This window comes from Lates calcarifer, linkage group LG11 (genome assembly GCF_001640805.2).
Source record: "Lates calcarifer isolate ASB-BC8 linkage group LG11, TLL_Latcal_v3, whole genome shotgun sequence".
NCBI lineage: Eukaryota > Metazoa > Chordata > Actinopteri > Centropomidae > Lates > Lates calcarifer.
The window spans coordinates 9,428,344-9,444,098 of NC_066843.1; the positions used below are offsets into that span (position 1 = coordinate 9,428,344).

At 40.5% G+C, this 15,755-nt stretch overlaps 1 protein-coding gene across 1 annotated transcript; it reads right to left on the reverse strand.

The window, feature by feature from the left end:
* Window positions 1-11,119: 11,119 nt before the first annotated feature.
* socs3a (suppressor of cytokine signaling 3a) lies at window positions 11,120-14,089 on the reverse strand. The gene is made up of 2 exons (XM_018704712.2): window positions 13,838-14,089; window positions 11,120-13,214 (listed from the first exon to the last, which is right to left on the reverse strand). The coding sequence occupies exon 2, from the start codon at window positions 13,049-13,051 to the stop codon at window positions 12,434-12,436; it is 618 nt and encodes a 205-aa protein (XP_018560228.1). The 5' UTR covers window positions 13,052-13,214; window positions 13,838-14,089; the 3' UTR covers window positions 11,120-12,433.
* Window positions 14,090-15,755: the final 1,666 nt, after the last annotated feature.

The following is a 15,755-nucleotide window of genomic DNA, read 5'->3' on the forward strand; positions in this document are numbered from 1 at the left end:
ACATTATCAGAGAGTTTCCAGTAAAGCTCCTGCTGCTGGTTTATGATCCACACATGATCCAAAATTGTGGCTTTGGATCTTGGTCACACTGCACGCTCCACAATGGACAATCAAAAACTGCTGATTCGTGAAACAGCATGCAGAAACACATGTTTACATGAGAGTTTAAATAAATAGCAATACCAAATCCAGTTTCTCCAGTAGAAATCTGTTATTGGGTTTCTCTTAATCTTGGGGAACTATACTGTTTTTTCTCATCAAAGTCTGTTTACAGTTGTTGAGGACTATTAGTGCATGTGAAAAAAGATGTAGAAAAAAGTTTTGTGGCTCCAGAGGGAGCTGCAAGAAGTCTGATTCAATGGCAACTAGGACTGAGGACTACAAGTTTGGAAAAAAAAATCTGGGGGCGTTGAGTACGAGAGAGGTTACCAGACCTCTGTAGCATGCTCCTCATCTCAACTTGAGACAAGAGGCTTAAGGCTACATTGGTCACTACTATATGATATCTCTGCTGCATAAATTTGTCCATTGCAAATCTGACTGTTATTGAAATGCAGTGCTAAATTGGCACAGTACTCCTTTAACAGTGATATAGAACGTTTACCTTTTGCATGATGGCAAAACATCAGATTGCTGCCAAAAGCAGGGGCATAATAAGGTTCCCTATGTACATGAAAACTGAATGAGCTCGACAGTGCATTCATACTTTTTTTCATTCATTTCATTTTCATTCAGTCAGTTTACTTTACCTTAACTGACACTGAACTTTTATCATGAAGCACAAGAGTCAGATTTGACAGGAACACTCTCCTGACAGTAGACAATCATTCACATGATCATTATTGTCACTTGCAGAGGTGAATTACATAAAGTATAATTCACCTGATAAGAACCTGATTAAACAAGAGGGGAAAGGTTCACGTGGTGTCCGATTTCATGCACAATTCTATCCACACACTTGATTCACAGCTGCTGCTTTAAAGTGGGTGGCTTTATGACATGCCATATACAGAGATGGTGGTAACAATGTGCCATGGAGTAGCCAGGAGTGCGCCTGTGTTCAGTCCAATTACCAGATTGTGCATAGTCTTGGATCCAGTGGTGGAAAGAAGTATTCAGATCCTTTACTGAAGTAAAAGTACTAAGCATTACAATGCACTGCATTCTGTATGGCATCAGAAGCCAAAAATTTGGGAAATCACTGGTTTAATCACTGCTGTATTTTAAAAGCTTGTTATATTACCCATTGTGTAAAATTTTCATCTTAAAAGTAACTAGTAACTACAGCTGTCAAATAAACGTAGTGGAGTAGAAAGTACAGTATTTCTCTCTAGTAGCATAAAATGGAAAATACATATGGAAATAAGTAAAGAACAAGCACCTCAAAATTGAATTCAAGCATAGTACTTGAGTAAATGCACTATCCACCACTGGTTGGTTCAGTATGACAGCCTGCAGACATCTGCCACATGGCTTCCAAGGATTTCCAGCTCCCCCATATTCTTTGCAAAAGCTTTATTTTTTGCCTGTCGTCTGATGAAGGCCAAGATAGCTACAGCTGGGAAATCGAATCATAAGGGTACAAGAACTGAAGAAGACACAAAGGGCTTTAGCTGAATTCTGATAGCCATAGGCAAATCAGACCAACTTTGCATATTAAAAGGCCAGTGCTGCCATATTCTTATTAGTGACAAACAAACAACAAATGCCACGAAAAGACCAAAACCAACCATGTGCTAGTCTTAATAGCCTCTAAAAGGCTAAATAATTCCCTGCAACAGCTGGGCACTGGAGTAGGACATCATTATATTGTACCGACTAAAATATACTATGGTGTACCTGTTCATAATGAGAAAGGAACATGTCACCCAGTCCAACAGTGTGGCTCATTAATGTATTTTAATAATTTCTGGACAACAGTGGAGCTCAATGGCAAAGCTACATCAAGCTGGCAAAGACTAACCTGTAAATAACATAGTTAATCAGATGTCGACATGTATACTTGTTTGCTCTCTTCTTTATTATTTAATGCATGCTTTATTTTATTTATTTTTTTTACACACTGCAGATTGTACATTGTACATTGTGGTGAAGTAACTGATGGAATGAACAAAGCATCTACATGTCACGAATCAGTGACTTTGATGATTTCACAAATGTTGCATATTGCAACACGCCAGTCAGCACAAACACATCTACGCACGCCAACAGTGACAAAAAAACACAGTGTACATAAATCTCTCTCTTGATCTATTGCATGCCATAAAAGCATCTATAAAAAGTCAAACTCAGAGGAAATTTCTGAGGAACTACAAGTCACACCCCTGTGTCATGATTGTGTGTCTGCCAGCTGTTACTTTCTGTTTGATACGCTATACCACAGCCAGACAGACAGCTGTAGGAGTGTTAAATTCTCCTTTAGGGTGGTGTGGGTGGTAGTGTGTGTAAAGACTAGTTTAATCGAAAAATTATTATTTTTTTGGTTATAAAATTGATTGATACCTAAGAAAGGTTAAGGGGAAAGCCCAGGAATATTGATGGAATACTTGAGTAGTTATGGGAAAACGTATCCAGCTACTCTTGCAAAACTATACAGTTTCACAAGAAAAGGAAGTTCCTGTGTTTTTGTCTATTTAATATGCAGCACTGCTGAATTTCTGGCACTGGTTTTTGCTAATATGATATCTTAGGCACACATAATGTTCTTACTCACTGAATTATGAGAACAAAACCAAACTTCACTTCCATCTTTCAACATAATAGAAGTACCGTTTAGTACACACTGCTGATTGACACATCTCTACACACACACTGCACATAGAAGTATACAATTCCAATACAAATACTGCATTATTTAGTTTCTATGGTGATGACAACCTGTGCACAATGAATGGGCAGAGTATTGGCGTAAGCGTGCCGCATTTCCCAATTATGTCACAGTACAGACTAGATCAAGTCTCCTGATGTGACAGACACACCCTGTTCCAATAAAAGACTATTACACACACAGTGGTGTTATATAATAGCCCAGTACAAGCTAAAAAAATGTCCTAACAAAACACAGATTATTTATAGAACAACATCTTTTGTCCACGAACACAGTTATCGGCACAAAAGGTCATGTGTATTAAAATACACGGTTCACGATTCAGAAGAAACTTATTGTTTAATACTTCTAATGGACTTCCCCAACACATGCTACTCTGTACCCCTGCAGTGTAGAGTATCTGAATTACTGCCAGTTGGTTTGAGCGTGCGATAACCCCAAAGATAGTGAACAAATCTTGATTGTTTGAAGTGTTTCCTATACAGACAAGATGATCAGGAAGTGAGTCAGGGTATCACCAGCACGGTGCACAGCAACAAGCTTGTTAAACACGTCGCCACATTTTTTCCATCTAGCACTATCTGTTCAGCATTGTTTGATTGCAGATTACATTTTTTGTGCAGCTTGTAAAACCCTGCTGCGTATGCGCGCTCTGTGTTTTCCCATGTTGTAACTAATGAAGGCTGTGTTTGCGTACTGTGCTGAAGTATCTTGTGCAGTAACCAGCCACTACGTCATTTCACCCTGGGCCAGCCTACTGTTACAACCGCCTACTTTCTGTAGCGGTGACTCAGAGGGTGTTTCCCGGCAGTGCAGGAGGACTGCTTAGGGATTTCTCCTCAGCTGACATTGTTTACATTCAGGACCTGCTTGACAGTTGCTATCACTCCAACTGTAAATTAGTTTCTGGAAATGCAGGAAAAAAAGGAAAACTGCCAATGATTTACCTGAAACAGCAGCATTTCAGTAACTTGATGACTTTTATTAAATGAAAGTAAAACTGGAACAACCAAACACAACTGCTTTATCTGGCCACACACCACTCTCTTTCCAGGTCATTTTTGCAACTGTGGACTAGCATGACTAATAGTTTGTACTACTATAGTAAATGTATTGAATCTGACTATCACCTGCAAACTTATTGTTAGCTCACTGTGTAGGTGTGTGGAACCACACTGTGACATGGCCCAATTGTGGTTCCTGTATGACTCAAAGTAGCATTTTTACTACAAAATGACAAATTGTATGGCATGGATCACACTACCGAGGAAATGTAAATATTTCAAAGTGGCCTGTTGGTATTTGTGTGGCTGGTTTCCAGTAAGACTGTAGGCAGGTTTTCACACTATGGCAGGACCTACAGTAGGAGTAACACTGATGACTCAGAACATGTCTTCATGATTCCATCCTCAACTGAAAACTTGTACTGTAAAAGCACTAAATTGCCAATGCTGGAAAAGTAACAAAAAATATATTTATACATACATGTATACACTCACTACACACTTTATTCAGTAAATCTGCAAAATCACCTCAGCTGTAAATTCTAGACGCATTACTATATCAATATGTTTATCATTGAGGTTGTAGTTTGCAGTGGTGTTGAACTGGACTGCATTATATTAAGAAGTGTGTCTAATATTTTACTGTCCCCATGAGAGAAGAATATTATACACATATTTCAATATAATGTAAGTTCAACACAACATCACCACTATGAGTTTAGTAACAACAGATAGCTGACTTAACACCTACTGGCTGTTGTACTGGACTGTATTAGACTGTACAGGTGTACCAAATAAAGCTATATCATACAGAAAGTAGTGACATCCAGGAAGTATCGTGCAACTGCAACTACAGTTACTGAAAGAAGCTATAATCCAAAGTTCATTACTGTAAAGTAGTAGTGAAGTCTAGTGTTGGAAACTTGAACGTCCCTAATATATTGGTGTTTCTTGTGTACTTCCACCTAAGATTTGTGATAAGACTAAAATAGCCAGGTCATTTTGAGGGCAGCCAGATGTGCTCATGCACAATCCGGTCAGCAGTAATGGCTTAAAATCAGAGTGTAATTTTGTAGTATTCCCTTATTTTCCTGCTTCATCTGTGTTTTTTTCTCCCCTCTTTTCTGCTTAGAACCCCCCCACCACCAAACAGAGCAGAGCAGGGAGAGAAAAATCTGCACAGACCTGCTGAAATGGCAGAGGATTCAGGTTCAGGGAATATGGTGAAGATAAAGTGCAGACTTATAGTATTATGGCCTGAAGTGAGGTAGAGCACAGGGGAGTGGAGTGCTAACAGTAAATCTGGAGGCCTGGAGGAGAAACAGAGGAGGAGGAGCATGCCCGGAGAAGAGTCTCGGAGGGTGGGACTTGCGGGCTGTGGTGACTCAAAGCTTCTCCGTGGTTGGCTCGGATACCTGGCATCTGGAGCTCATTGACTAAATCCATGGCAACCAGCAGTTGTGGAATTGTAAACAGACTGAGAGACTGGAAAGACGAGTGGGAATCAGCCTTTCACTGTTTCTCCACCATGCGCTCGAGAGCTCCAGTAGGGCTGTCAACTTACTGTATACGCACGTGCTGAGGTCAAAGGGAGCAAATGATGCAAAATGACCAGACGCACAAACAGACCTTCACCCTTTTGCACAGTAGAAGCATGATATGCAACTTTCTGCAGCGTTCATATGTCAGTGAACTTTTTGTTTTCAGACAAAATGTCAGACTTACTTTTGCCACTGTAAAAAGTGAAAAGTTCATCTTCCTTGTGAGCAGAATCTCAATCTAAGAGTAACATTATCCTCTCTAACCTTCCTCATTTTTGTGTAGTTCTTAGAAAAAGAACAATCACTCGACAACACAGCAGCTTATATGGTAGTTCCCCTCTTCTGGGAACTACCAGTAACCCCATGTAAAACTACAGTATATCACTTCAAGTCTTAGTGGTTACTTTAAGTGAGAAACTGCTGCTTGTATTTTGTGTGTGGACAGTTATCATTTCTCTTGCTGGTAACTATAAAGCATTAGTTGTACCACATGCTAATGCTAAAAGCTAAGCTGTGAATTAGTCAACTTGTCACACTATATACAGTGCAGGAAACTTAGCTCATTTAAAATGTGTTGCTTACCGAACACTCTCAGTGGAAATGTTGCTCAGATATTTTACACCAAGCTGTTGTAACCCTGCTGCATTCACTGGATGGTGTTGAGCTAAAAAAAAAACAAACAAAAAACAAACAAACAAAGACATTGCAATGGGCCTTTTTCACATGCAAGAGTAGGAAAAGCACAGGTGTAAACAGGTGTTTCACTTTCAGGGTCCTGAGGCAGGATTTGAGGTTAGCGAAGTAACTTCAGGTTTAACTCTGGGTTAATTTAGTTCATAGCAGGGTAAGATGCCATGGTAAACTCATGCTGAATGGCTAACCTGCTCGGGGGCAGGTTAACTTCTGAGGATTGGATTAAAACCTGTCAACAGCCCAACTACTGACCAATCAGATCACTGGAGAACTGCCGTCATCACTTCTGCAGGACCCTGACAAGAACAGTTTACAATAAAGTGACAAATAATAAAGATCAATAGATATTTTCTGTGGAATCACTTTGTTCCAGTCTTTCCATATGTCTACAACAGAGCTTCTAACAAATAGAGAGAGAGCTTATCACACTAAATCATTACTTCCTACTTATTACGTTACTACTATAACCTCATTTTGATGAAACAAAGATGTTTTTATCCACACACTGTTGAATATTTCTCACAATTCGAACAGGTCAGTCAGACTGACCCCATCAGATATTAACTCTCCTCTCTGCTTTGGCAGCAGAAACAGTCTGACATTAATGTAACGTTTAATCTGTGTCACATATTCAGGATAACTCAGGACAAATTCACCATTCAGATGAAAGAACAAAAATGGTCACTCAGTAACAAATTTTTGTACATATTTAAAATAAATCCTCGGCCTGACTTTATTAAATGGAAAAGTGTCATGTGATCATGTTGTTTACATTTCACCTTGTTAAATCTTATTTTTCGAAGTCGCTATAACTGAATTAACCTGCAGGTGCAGGTCTCTTCTCATATCATGTTAAATACTTTATTCATGGTTTCTTTCACATGAACGCGCTCGGGAAATCCCTCGGTTAACCCTGCCCCGAGTGAGTTGATATCCACCGTCGTAGGGGCATCTTAGAGAGACTGCGGCTGTTAAGTGAAGCCAGACAAAAATGATATACTCTTCTGTGCTGAACTTGCTGCGTAGTACAAGCCTTTGGTACTGTGCATGCAGGGTCACTGTCACAAAGTCATGACTCACCAGAGTACTTGAATGGAGCGGAGATACTGCAGTCAGAACCGCACTTTTCCAACTACGACAAGCCAAAATGTCTCTTGTGATGTTAGCTAAGCTAGGTTAGCATCTGTCTTAGGAGCTACACTGTAAAAGTCATGGCCAAGTCACCCAGGTGTTTTCACTTAGCCTGCCTGATTAGACTCCTCAGGGCCACGTGGGAGCGCACAGACTCTGCTTCATTAACGTCTCTCTGGCTCTTCTATCAGTCTTGTTGCAAATGTAAATAAAGTACAATTCAAACATGTATAATCTTTCTACGTGCTTACAGTTTGCTGTCATATTGATGATTCGCAGCTGCGCTATTTCAAGCTTTGACCAAAAGCAGCGGTCTGAGTGTCCATAACTGACGTCACCTGCGTGCGCAGAGCCTGTGAAAACAATACTACCCGCAGCAGACGCTTCCTTTAACTTAGGCCTTCGTTACCTCCATGTCTGTTTGCGTTGAATCATTTCCTTAATTTACCCTTTGTGACACTGAAAGACACCTTGTGGAAAAAAAAGGTACAATACTGTAAAAACCTACGTCTATGTAAATTTGATAATCTTATTTAGGATCCAATGTGTCTGGAATTGTTTTGAATATAACTGACTATGCAAAATTATCTGACCATTGATCATTACCTCTATCTTTGGGTTATTTTTAACCATGGTTTCTGTAGAAGAATACCTGGCCAAAGTCCAATTCAGCCATCCCATGAGCTCACTTAATTTACCATTACTTTATTCACCAGTTACATCACATTGGAAAATGTAGATAAATAGTTGGTGGAATTATCTTATATCACATGTTTATTGTTACAGTTGTATTTATCATGAATCCAACATGATATTAGGTGCATCTTTGTGCCATAATATGTCACTTTGGCTAAATTCAAATTATGCTTCGGGGTAAATCTATTAATCAAATTTTTAGACAGCCATTATACTGCTGACTGTTTTACAAGTAAAACTCCAATATAATATTGATGTAACTTTCAATGTGGTGGATTAAAAAGATTATCCTTACACAATTAATACAGTCTGGCCATAAAGGCAGTAATTTGAATGACAACACTATCCAGAGACACTTTGAAGTACAAGAGATGGATTTTGCACTCAGTAGCTGAAATGCTTTCATTTTTGACACATTTTAATTTTATAAAGATGCCTAATGATGTAATACATCCTCTATTTTAAGCAATACTAACTCATAGTACCTTGCCCCAAGCTGCTCATAAATGCACAATGGTATTTGTACTAAACATGAAGTGCTTAAATAAGTGTTCCTCAGAAAATGGAAAAATAAATACAGAGAAAAAACTTTGTTATAGAAATGTTACACCCCACACACACACACAAACACACACACTCTATCAGTGCTATGTTTTGTGTCAACTTTGTGGCAGGTTTTGAGCTATAGAGGACATACGGGTGCTTCCTCAGAAAAACCTGATGTGGGAGATGTAATGGTTTCAGACTGTTGCCTTAGACGCAGCAAGCGGCTGGGGGTGTAGCTATGATGACAAATTTATGACTTGTGTAAGCAGCACTCTGACTCTTCAGCGCTTGTTCTCTAGAATCACATGATCAGGCTCTACCAGAGAATTTCTCCTGAGCAGTGCACCGAGCCTGCGCGCTTTTAATAGCACTCCACTGAAGGTCAGGCTGGTTTCAGCTGTCGATCAGGCCTTAGAGGTGTCAACAGTGTTTCAAACATAAGTGCCTTTTGAAAGGTTCTTGTGACTTTGCATTAAATACCTGATAAAGTAACATATCACATAAACTATTCAAAATGCTTGATTTTATTTAGCAAATTCACACTTCACATAAACCATGAGTAGAGTCACATAACATAACATCATTTTCTCTTACACTTGTGCAGACACACCACATATGTCTGCACCTGCCTCCCTAGTGTACTGTGTGTACCCTGGAGCTCAGACTTACAGGGAAACGAGAATGATGTGATACTTTTTTTAAGCTTGGACATTTTTTTGCAGCAGCCTGGACTTATTTGGTATTATCACACACAAAGGGTGAATTTAATACTCCTAGCCTCATCCTGCTCTCAGCTCCTTAAAATGAATTCAGCCAGAAAAATTATTCATCGTGTTACCCAGATTCTCTGATTGCTCAGTTCTGAGTAATTAAAGGATTTTACTGTTATTATTTCTCTTGGAATAATTTATCTTTTACTAGGAAAGCAAAGAACTTCCAAAAACTCTCCAGATCTCTCCGATGAGGCTTGTGAATGTGTGTCTTAATAGAATATGTATTTCATATCAGCGCATTACCAGGGGAAAAAAAGACATTGTTCTGAGCCACTCACTGAGTGCAAATCACCTCAGAGACCCTTTATCTTATTGAAACCTCTGCACTGGGCCCCACTGGCTGAGAGGAAACACTAAAGTGCTGTGGAAGCAGGTAGAGCCGGAGCGCCTTCCCGTAATTATGTTGGATATGGAGGTTATTGCAGATTCCTGTTCGTCCATCATTTTAGCAGTTTGCTGTAAATGTGCATGCATTTCTGGCTGTGGTCTCTCTTAATGTTACTGTATATGCGCAGTAGACACAAGGGATCCATCCTTTCACAGGGCTCGCAATAGAGACACTGCAGTACACCTGGGATTAATGATGATAATTTGATTGAGATTTGTGGGACATTCTCAGTAAAAGAACACGGGGAGTAAATAAATTAATTCTTGCTGAAAAAGGTTTGACAAAACAAAAGTTTGGGGAGGTTTTTCAGACTGAAAAAGCACTCAAACAGTGTATCTAACACACGTACACAAATGAAATCCAGGCCAGCCATGAGAAAGACAGCCATGGAGCACAGGATGTGTTGATCTAAAAATAATCTTCACAATAATTCAAGCTGCAGAAAAGAGAGCTGATGTAATTCTTAGCACAGCTGGTTGGAGGGGAATTGACATCTTTCCTTATTAGAGGCTTTGTTTGCTTGCACTTTGCTTAAGTACTGCTCTGTAGTATAGTGATTTTTTTGTTGACTGAGGTGAGGCTGGTGTCTCAGAACCCAGTGTGCAGGTAAACAGACGGCATGTCTGGCACATTGTTGTGAGCTCAAGTACACATTGTCCCAAGGAGTTGGCAGCATTCTCTAGCTTGATCATTGGATAAGTTGCACCATGTGCAATACTGACAACGACTTGTCTTTGAATTCCTGTGTGCTGAAGCACATGTGTTGACATATTTTTACTTGAGTGTGAGTACAGGGTGGGGAACATTTCTGAGAATTTCCACAGAGCACTTGGAAGTTCACATTAAAAGCAGGCTGCAGCATCAATTTGTATGTGCATGTGCGAGCATGTCAGGTCAAGATGACACTCACTGGGAATCCAGTTTGACACACAAAGTACAAAAGACAAAGGGCAAACAAAGGAGTCACCTCATACTTCTCTAGAAGACTGGATTGTTATTTCACAGTTCTGGTGTATTTTGTCTGAAGCAGCTGCTCATCTTTCTTTGTAAGAGGAAGAAGTTATCAGCTCAATAAAACTGAGACACTGTTTTGCTCTTGTTAAAGGTGAAACCAAGCTTGTAGTGTCTTCTAAGAAACTAATCTTTAAAAGAGAAACTTCAAAGCACTTGATATATGATCACAAACTGATAAGGTATTGAAACATGTTTGTGTTCGGTGTATCTTCAAAAATTCAGTGGCACGGAGAGCAGTGATTACCCATCTAGGTTCAAGGCAGGGAGCTGGTGCTTAGTAAACTTTAAGAGGAAATCGTGAAGAAAACAGTGAACTTGTGGTCTGACCTCAGCAGCAGGTTAAATGGGATGTTACCCTGACTTAACTCAAAGCTGTGTGCGTGTTTCACTATTAGTGACGTAAAACCCCAAAAGAAGAAGAAGAAGAAAACTCTATTAGTCAGTTTACTCTACCTGTGGAAATAACATTTTAGTCATCACAAAGCAAATCAAACAATGAGATCTCATTTCATAGAAAAATAGTGCTCTTTATTATAAATTAATGAAATGTTCTTACAAATATAAATAAGTGCAAATGTCGTATCAGTCTGCTTGCTTCGTCAAACTTCTCAAATATCTTCAAGCATTCGCAGCCAGTTGTTTGGCTGGTAAAGGTACATCTTTACAAAAGACAGCACAATAACAAAATTTACCGTTTCATCTTCACTCATGTAAACATTGTTTTAAGGAGAGGACACATTTGGACTCTTCTCCTTATCAGAAAAAGACAGATACCATGTTTAATACATTCATTTGCAAGCAGTGACAACCATCTCTGTGCCACAGACACTACCATATCTTTTGTTATGTGTTTCCTCACCACTGACGCTGTACAAACTTCTGACTTTAAGGGTTAATTAACTCTGCAGTGGTTCTGTTCTCTCTACTAAGGCCCTGTAGGATTCAGTCATGTTGGTCTTCCAACAAACTGTTGTCTAGTTCAGGCAAGTTTGGCATAAACCCTTCCTCTAAACAGAGTATCAGAAATATATCTTCTTTTCCACATTTTCATGGTCTTAAAATATCTATTAGGATTCAGATAAAAACTTCAGCCCTTTCCCATTGTGGCTGGCGCAAATATGCACCCAGGCGGCCATCAGGGTCCACTCATTTGTACTATGAGTATCCACTGTCTGTGAATTTCCAGCATACAGTACACTTGGTCAGAGATCCCACATTGCTGGATGGACATCCAAGGTGATCATCCAATGTCAGCAAAAAAGCCGGTCTGATCATGAAAGCCAGTCCAGCTTTAATGGATGGATGATTTTCGGAGGCTGGACGCACTGTGAGCTCGGCAGCCTCGCAGCACATTGGTTAGCAGCAGCAGCGGCAGCAGAGGGGAACCTGTGTGTCATCAGACTGTAGACAACAGCTGACTGTGAGCCTCACTTCAGTTTTCAGTAAGTTGCACGTCATCAGTGAGGCAAAGGAGGTGGGTGGTGGGGTTATCTCTCTTTCGTACAACCAGATTACAGCAGAGCTAGTTTCTCTCCCTCGGCCATCTTTGCCAATCGGTCCTCATCAATCCAGTGTCTCTTCCTGAAATGCGGACCTTGAGAGGGCGATACCCACTTTTTCTTTTCTTTGAGAACTACACACATCTTGTCAGTACAAAACTGCTCCTTTTTCATGAGCTCAGTCCCCCGGGGCTTCTGCTCTCTCTTGTCTCTGCTTAATCATCACTCCTCAGACACAGCAAATGTCGTCAAACATAGCTGTACTGAAACCATTCAGTTTCTTCTAGTCTCTGCTCCTTCAAGAGCATCACTCTGACACCTCTAGATAGGAGCATCATACTCCTGGAGGAACTCCTTAAGAGGATGAGGCAGTTGGTCTCTTTTAGAGGAAATGTCCAAGTGTCCATTGACTGTTTTCCTGCACAGGTGCTGCAAGGTGGACAAACTGCAGGAGAGAGGTTTAATGAGCTCCAGAGGGATCTTCTCTCCTCCAGAGTAAATGTAGTACATATTCCCACTGCGAGTGTTCCCCTTGCTCTGAGGCATGTAGTAATGAACCAGCTTCAGGACGCAGTCAAAGTGGGGGACGGACTGAATGTTCTTAGGGTCCGTCTGCAGGTAAAAAGAAGCCGTGTCGCACTGGATGCGCAGGTTCTTGGTGCCAGACGCTGTCTTAACACTGAGGGTGAACAGGTGCCGGTTGTCCGAGCTGTCCCGGACAAGGAAGGTGCCGGTGGTCTCGGCCGCCAACATGGCGTTGGCCTCCTTCCCGGTGATGGCACCCCAGTAGAAGCCACTCTCCTGCAGCTTGTGGAGCGTGGAGAGGACCATCTGGTACTGCGTCTTGGAGGTGAAAGTCTTGTAACGGTAAGGCAGCCGCATGTTGGAGTCCAAGAGGCTGCTGCTCATCGCGGAGTCAAACTTGCTGTGAGTTACCATGGCGCTGTGCCCACTCTCTAGGTAGCCTGGGGAGCACCGACAGGGAGGGGAGGGAGGCACCACACAGACAAGACAAGAAGAGGTGGAGTCAGAGAAGAGGTTCAGAGGGTTGTCTGGGAGGGCACGATGAGGTCAGCTCTCAGTTTGTCTGGAAATGAAACACCTGATGAAAAAAAAAAAGAGATGAGTGAGTTGGAGCTCAGAGAAGAAAAACATTGAAATTCTATTTAAAAGTTTAAACACACCCTGACCTAACAGCCCATATCTATCTTACTCATGTTGAGCTTTAATGTAATACTGCTCAACTCCCGCAGCTGTACTGGAAACTGTTTTTCCAGATGTGGAAGTTTTCTACATCATGCCTATAAACATCTCTGGTGATGAGTGGGAAATTGCCAGCGCCATGAGTCTCCTTTTTTTTTCTTTTTCTTTTTTGTCATCTAAAAACCAAGAAAAAAAACAGCCACCCAGCTTGTATGACTCCTCTCTTCTGGTGAAAGAGGATTTGTGGTTTTCACAATGTGTTTAACTAAAATGCTTCCATTTAAGTTCAAGCCCATTTCGGGGAAACTTTTTTTTTTTGTGTGTAATCTGCCCTCGGGACTCAGGCACCACGGTCAGTTCCAGTAAAACCAGCGTAATCCTGATTGCGCAATTTACATGCCATGACCGGCTTCACTAAACAAACTACCTCACATAGATAAACAGACATTTTTTATGCACTTTTAAATCTTGGTTGTACATAGATAATAAGAATATAGGGGGGAATAAAAGACCGATTCTTACCTTCAGTGTTTCTCCAAACTCGCTTTTTTTTTTTTTTTTAAAGAAATCCAAAAGCTCAGGTGCTTGGATAGAGGGCTGTCCACAGTTGTCCTAAAGTCTGTCAGAAGGATGTGTGTTTGGTTTTTTTTTTGTTTTTTTTTAAGATTCTTTGGCTGGCAAACTTCAAGACTTGTTAGGCAGACTTCTCTGGTTTGAGGCAGTCTGTGCGCTGCTCTGGCTGAGCTGAGAAGTGGAGCGGGAGGTGGAGAGGAGCCCTTAAGTGTGAGCTGACTCCGCCTACCCCTTCTTTTTTCCAGTAAAGCCTCTCTCTCTCTCTTGGCAGAATGACAGGAAGCTTTTATTTATTTATTTATTTATTTTAAAGGATTCCTGCTATGAGAAGTGCCCTCCCCCCGCTGTTCCTCCAAAATGAAGTTAAGGAGGAGTTCCAAGCAGCACACATTTACCTTTGGTAACCCAGCATTTATCTGTTTAATGTTTTATAAACACTATTTTTCACCCCCACCCCCCACCCCCCCAGTTCAGATTTCCATCACTTTCAGATTCTCAGAACAAGCTGTAGTTTGAAATTCATATATGATCATATGTTCTTTTCTTTTTTGGTAAAGGTTCCGCTTTAGTGTCAAGTGTGAGGTAATGATTCAGTCTTAGCTGAGGCGGTTTGTGTAATCGGTTTCTGAGAAATTCACAGTAACAGTGGCTCACGCACACTGAGCGCTAGTTCCCCCATAGAGGGCGCCAGAATTTGGGGAACTTCATTAAGACTTTATTTCCCAACAGTAGCAACTGGTATCCAATGGCAACGGGTTATTATTTGTGTTTCCCTTGCGCTGCTTATGGCCATATTTTAATGATTGTTTGAAATCTCCCGATATTTATTGTTACCCTAAGACCCAAAAGTGCTCCATTCAAATACACATCATCAAAGTGGTTTTTGAAATACATACTTTAATATTTTACTTAGTTAAAAATAGTTACCTAATTCATTGCGTCTTGCTTGTACAGCTGCACAGTCCACGTGGATTTAAAGCATTAGATACATACATATTGGGTGTTACAACATGGCAACATATGTCAGGCATTTTCTAAACAAATGACACTGCAATGCAAACAAAGCAGTTTCTATCATGTCCCTGACTCTATTAATAAATGTTGGCATAAAAAAAGTCCCCATCCACAACAGAAGTCATGTTTTTTAGGTTTTAGAAAAAGTTGCATTTATGAGCAGTATAACCATAGCGGAGCGGAAATGTGTTTATTACTGTATTTGCCAATTATAGCATCAGTGGAGGCTGGTGTATAGACAGATGATGAATGACAACATAGTAGAATAGAGTAAAATATGTTTTTATATGAGAAGTTGACAAATAATGTATTGTAATACATGCTTAAAATGTCTTTATATCTGCTTAAAACTATCCTACAGTGTGTTATAAACCATTTATCTATCATACAGGGAGGAGATCTAAAAACAAAGCCTACTATTAATTGTTCTGTGGCACAGTCATATTTGGGTTTAACCTTACCTAGGATCTTTTAACACTTCATTTGGATAATCAGGTGTTGATTCTCAACAATGTGAAAGCAAAAACTCATCATATTGCTCCCCACCCACTGTGATGACCCTAACTCGACTCTGACCCTACCCCAACCTACAGTAAGTCTTTCTTTATCATCGCGTTAATAATTTGTGTATCAGCTTGAGGCTGTCTAAAGGAAATGTGACTTCAGATCCTCATGTAAAGACAGTCTAATCTTTGGCAACATGCGTGTGACTGATAGACTGCTCACACAATCCACATCAGCGCCCTCCCTGCTGACTCAGCTATGACCACCCCCAGCCTCAGGTGGTTGTTGTACTGTAAATTAACTCCAGGCTATGGTGTCATGTCAGACTTTGCCTTTAACCAGCTCACTC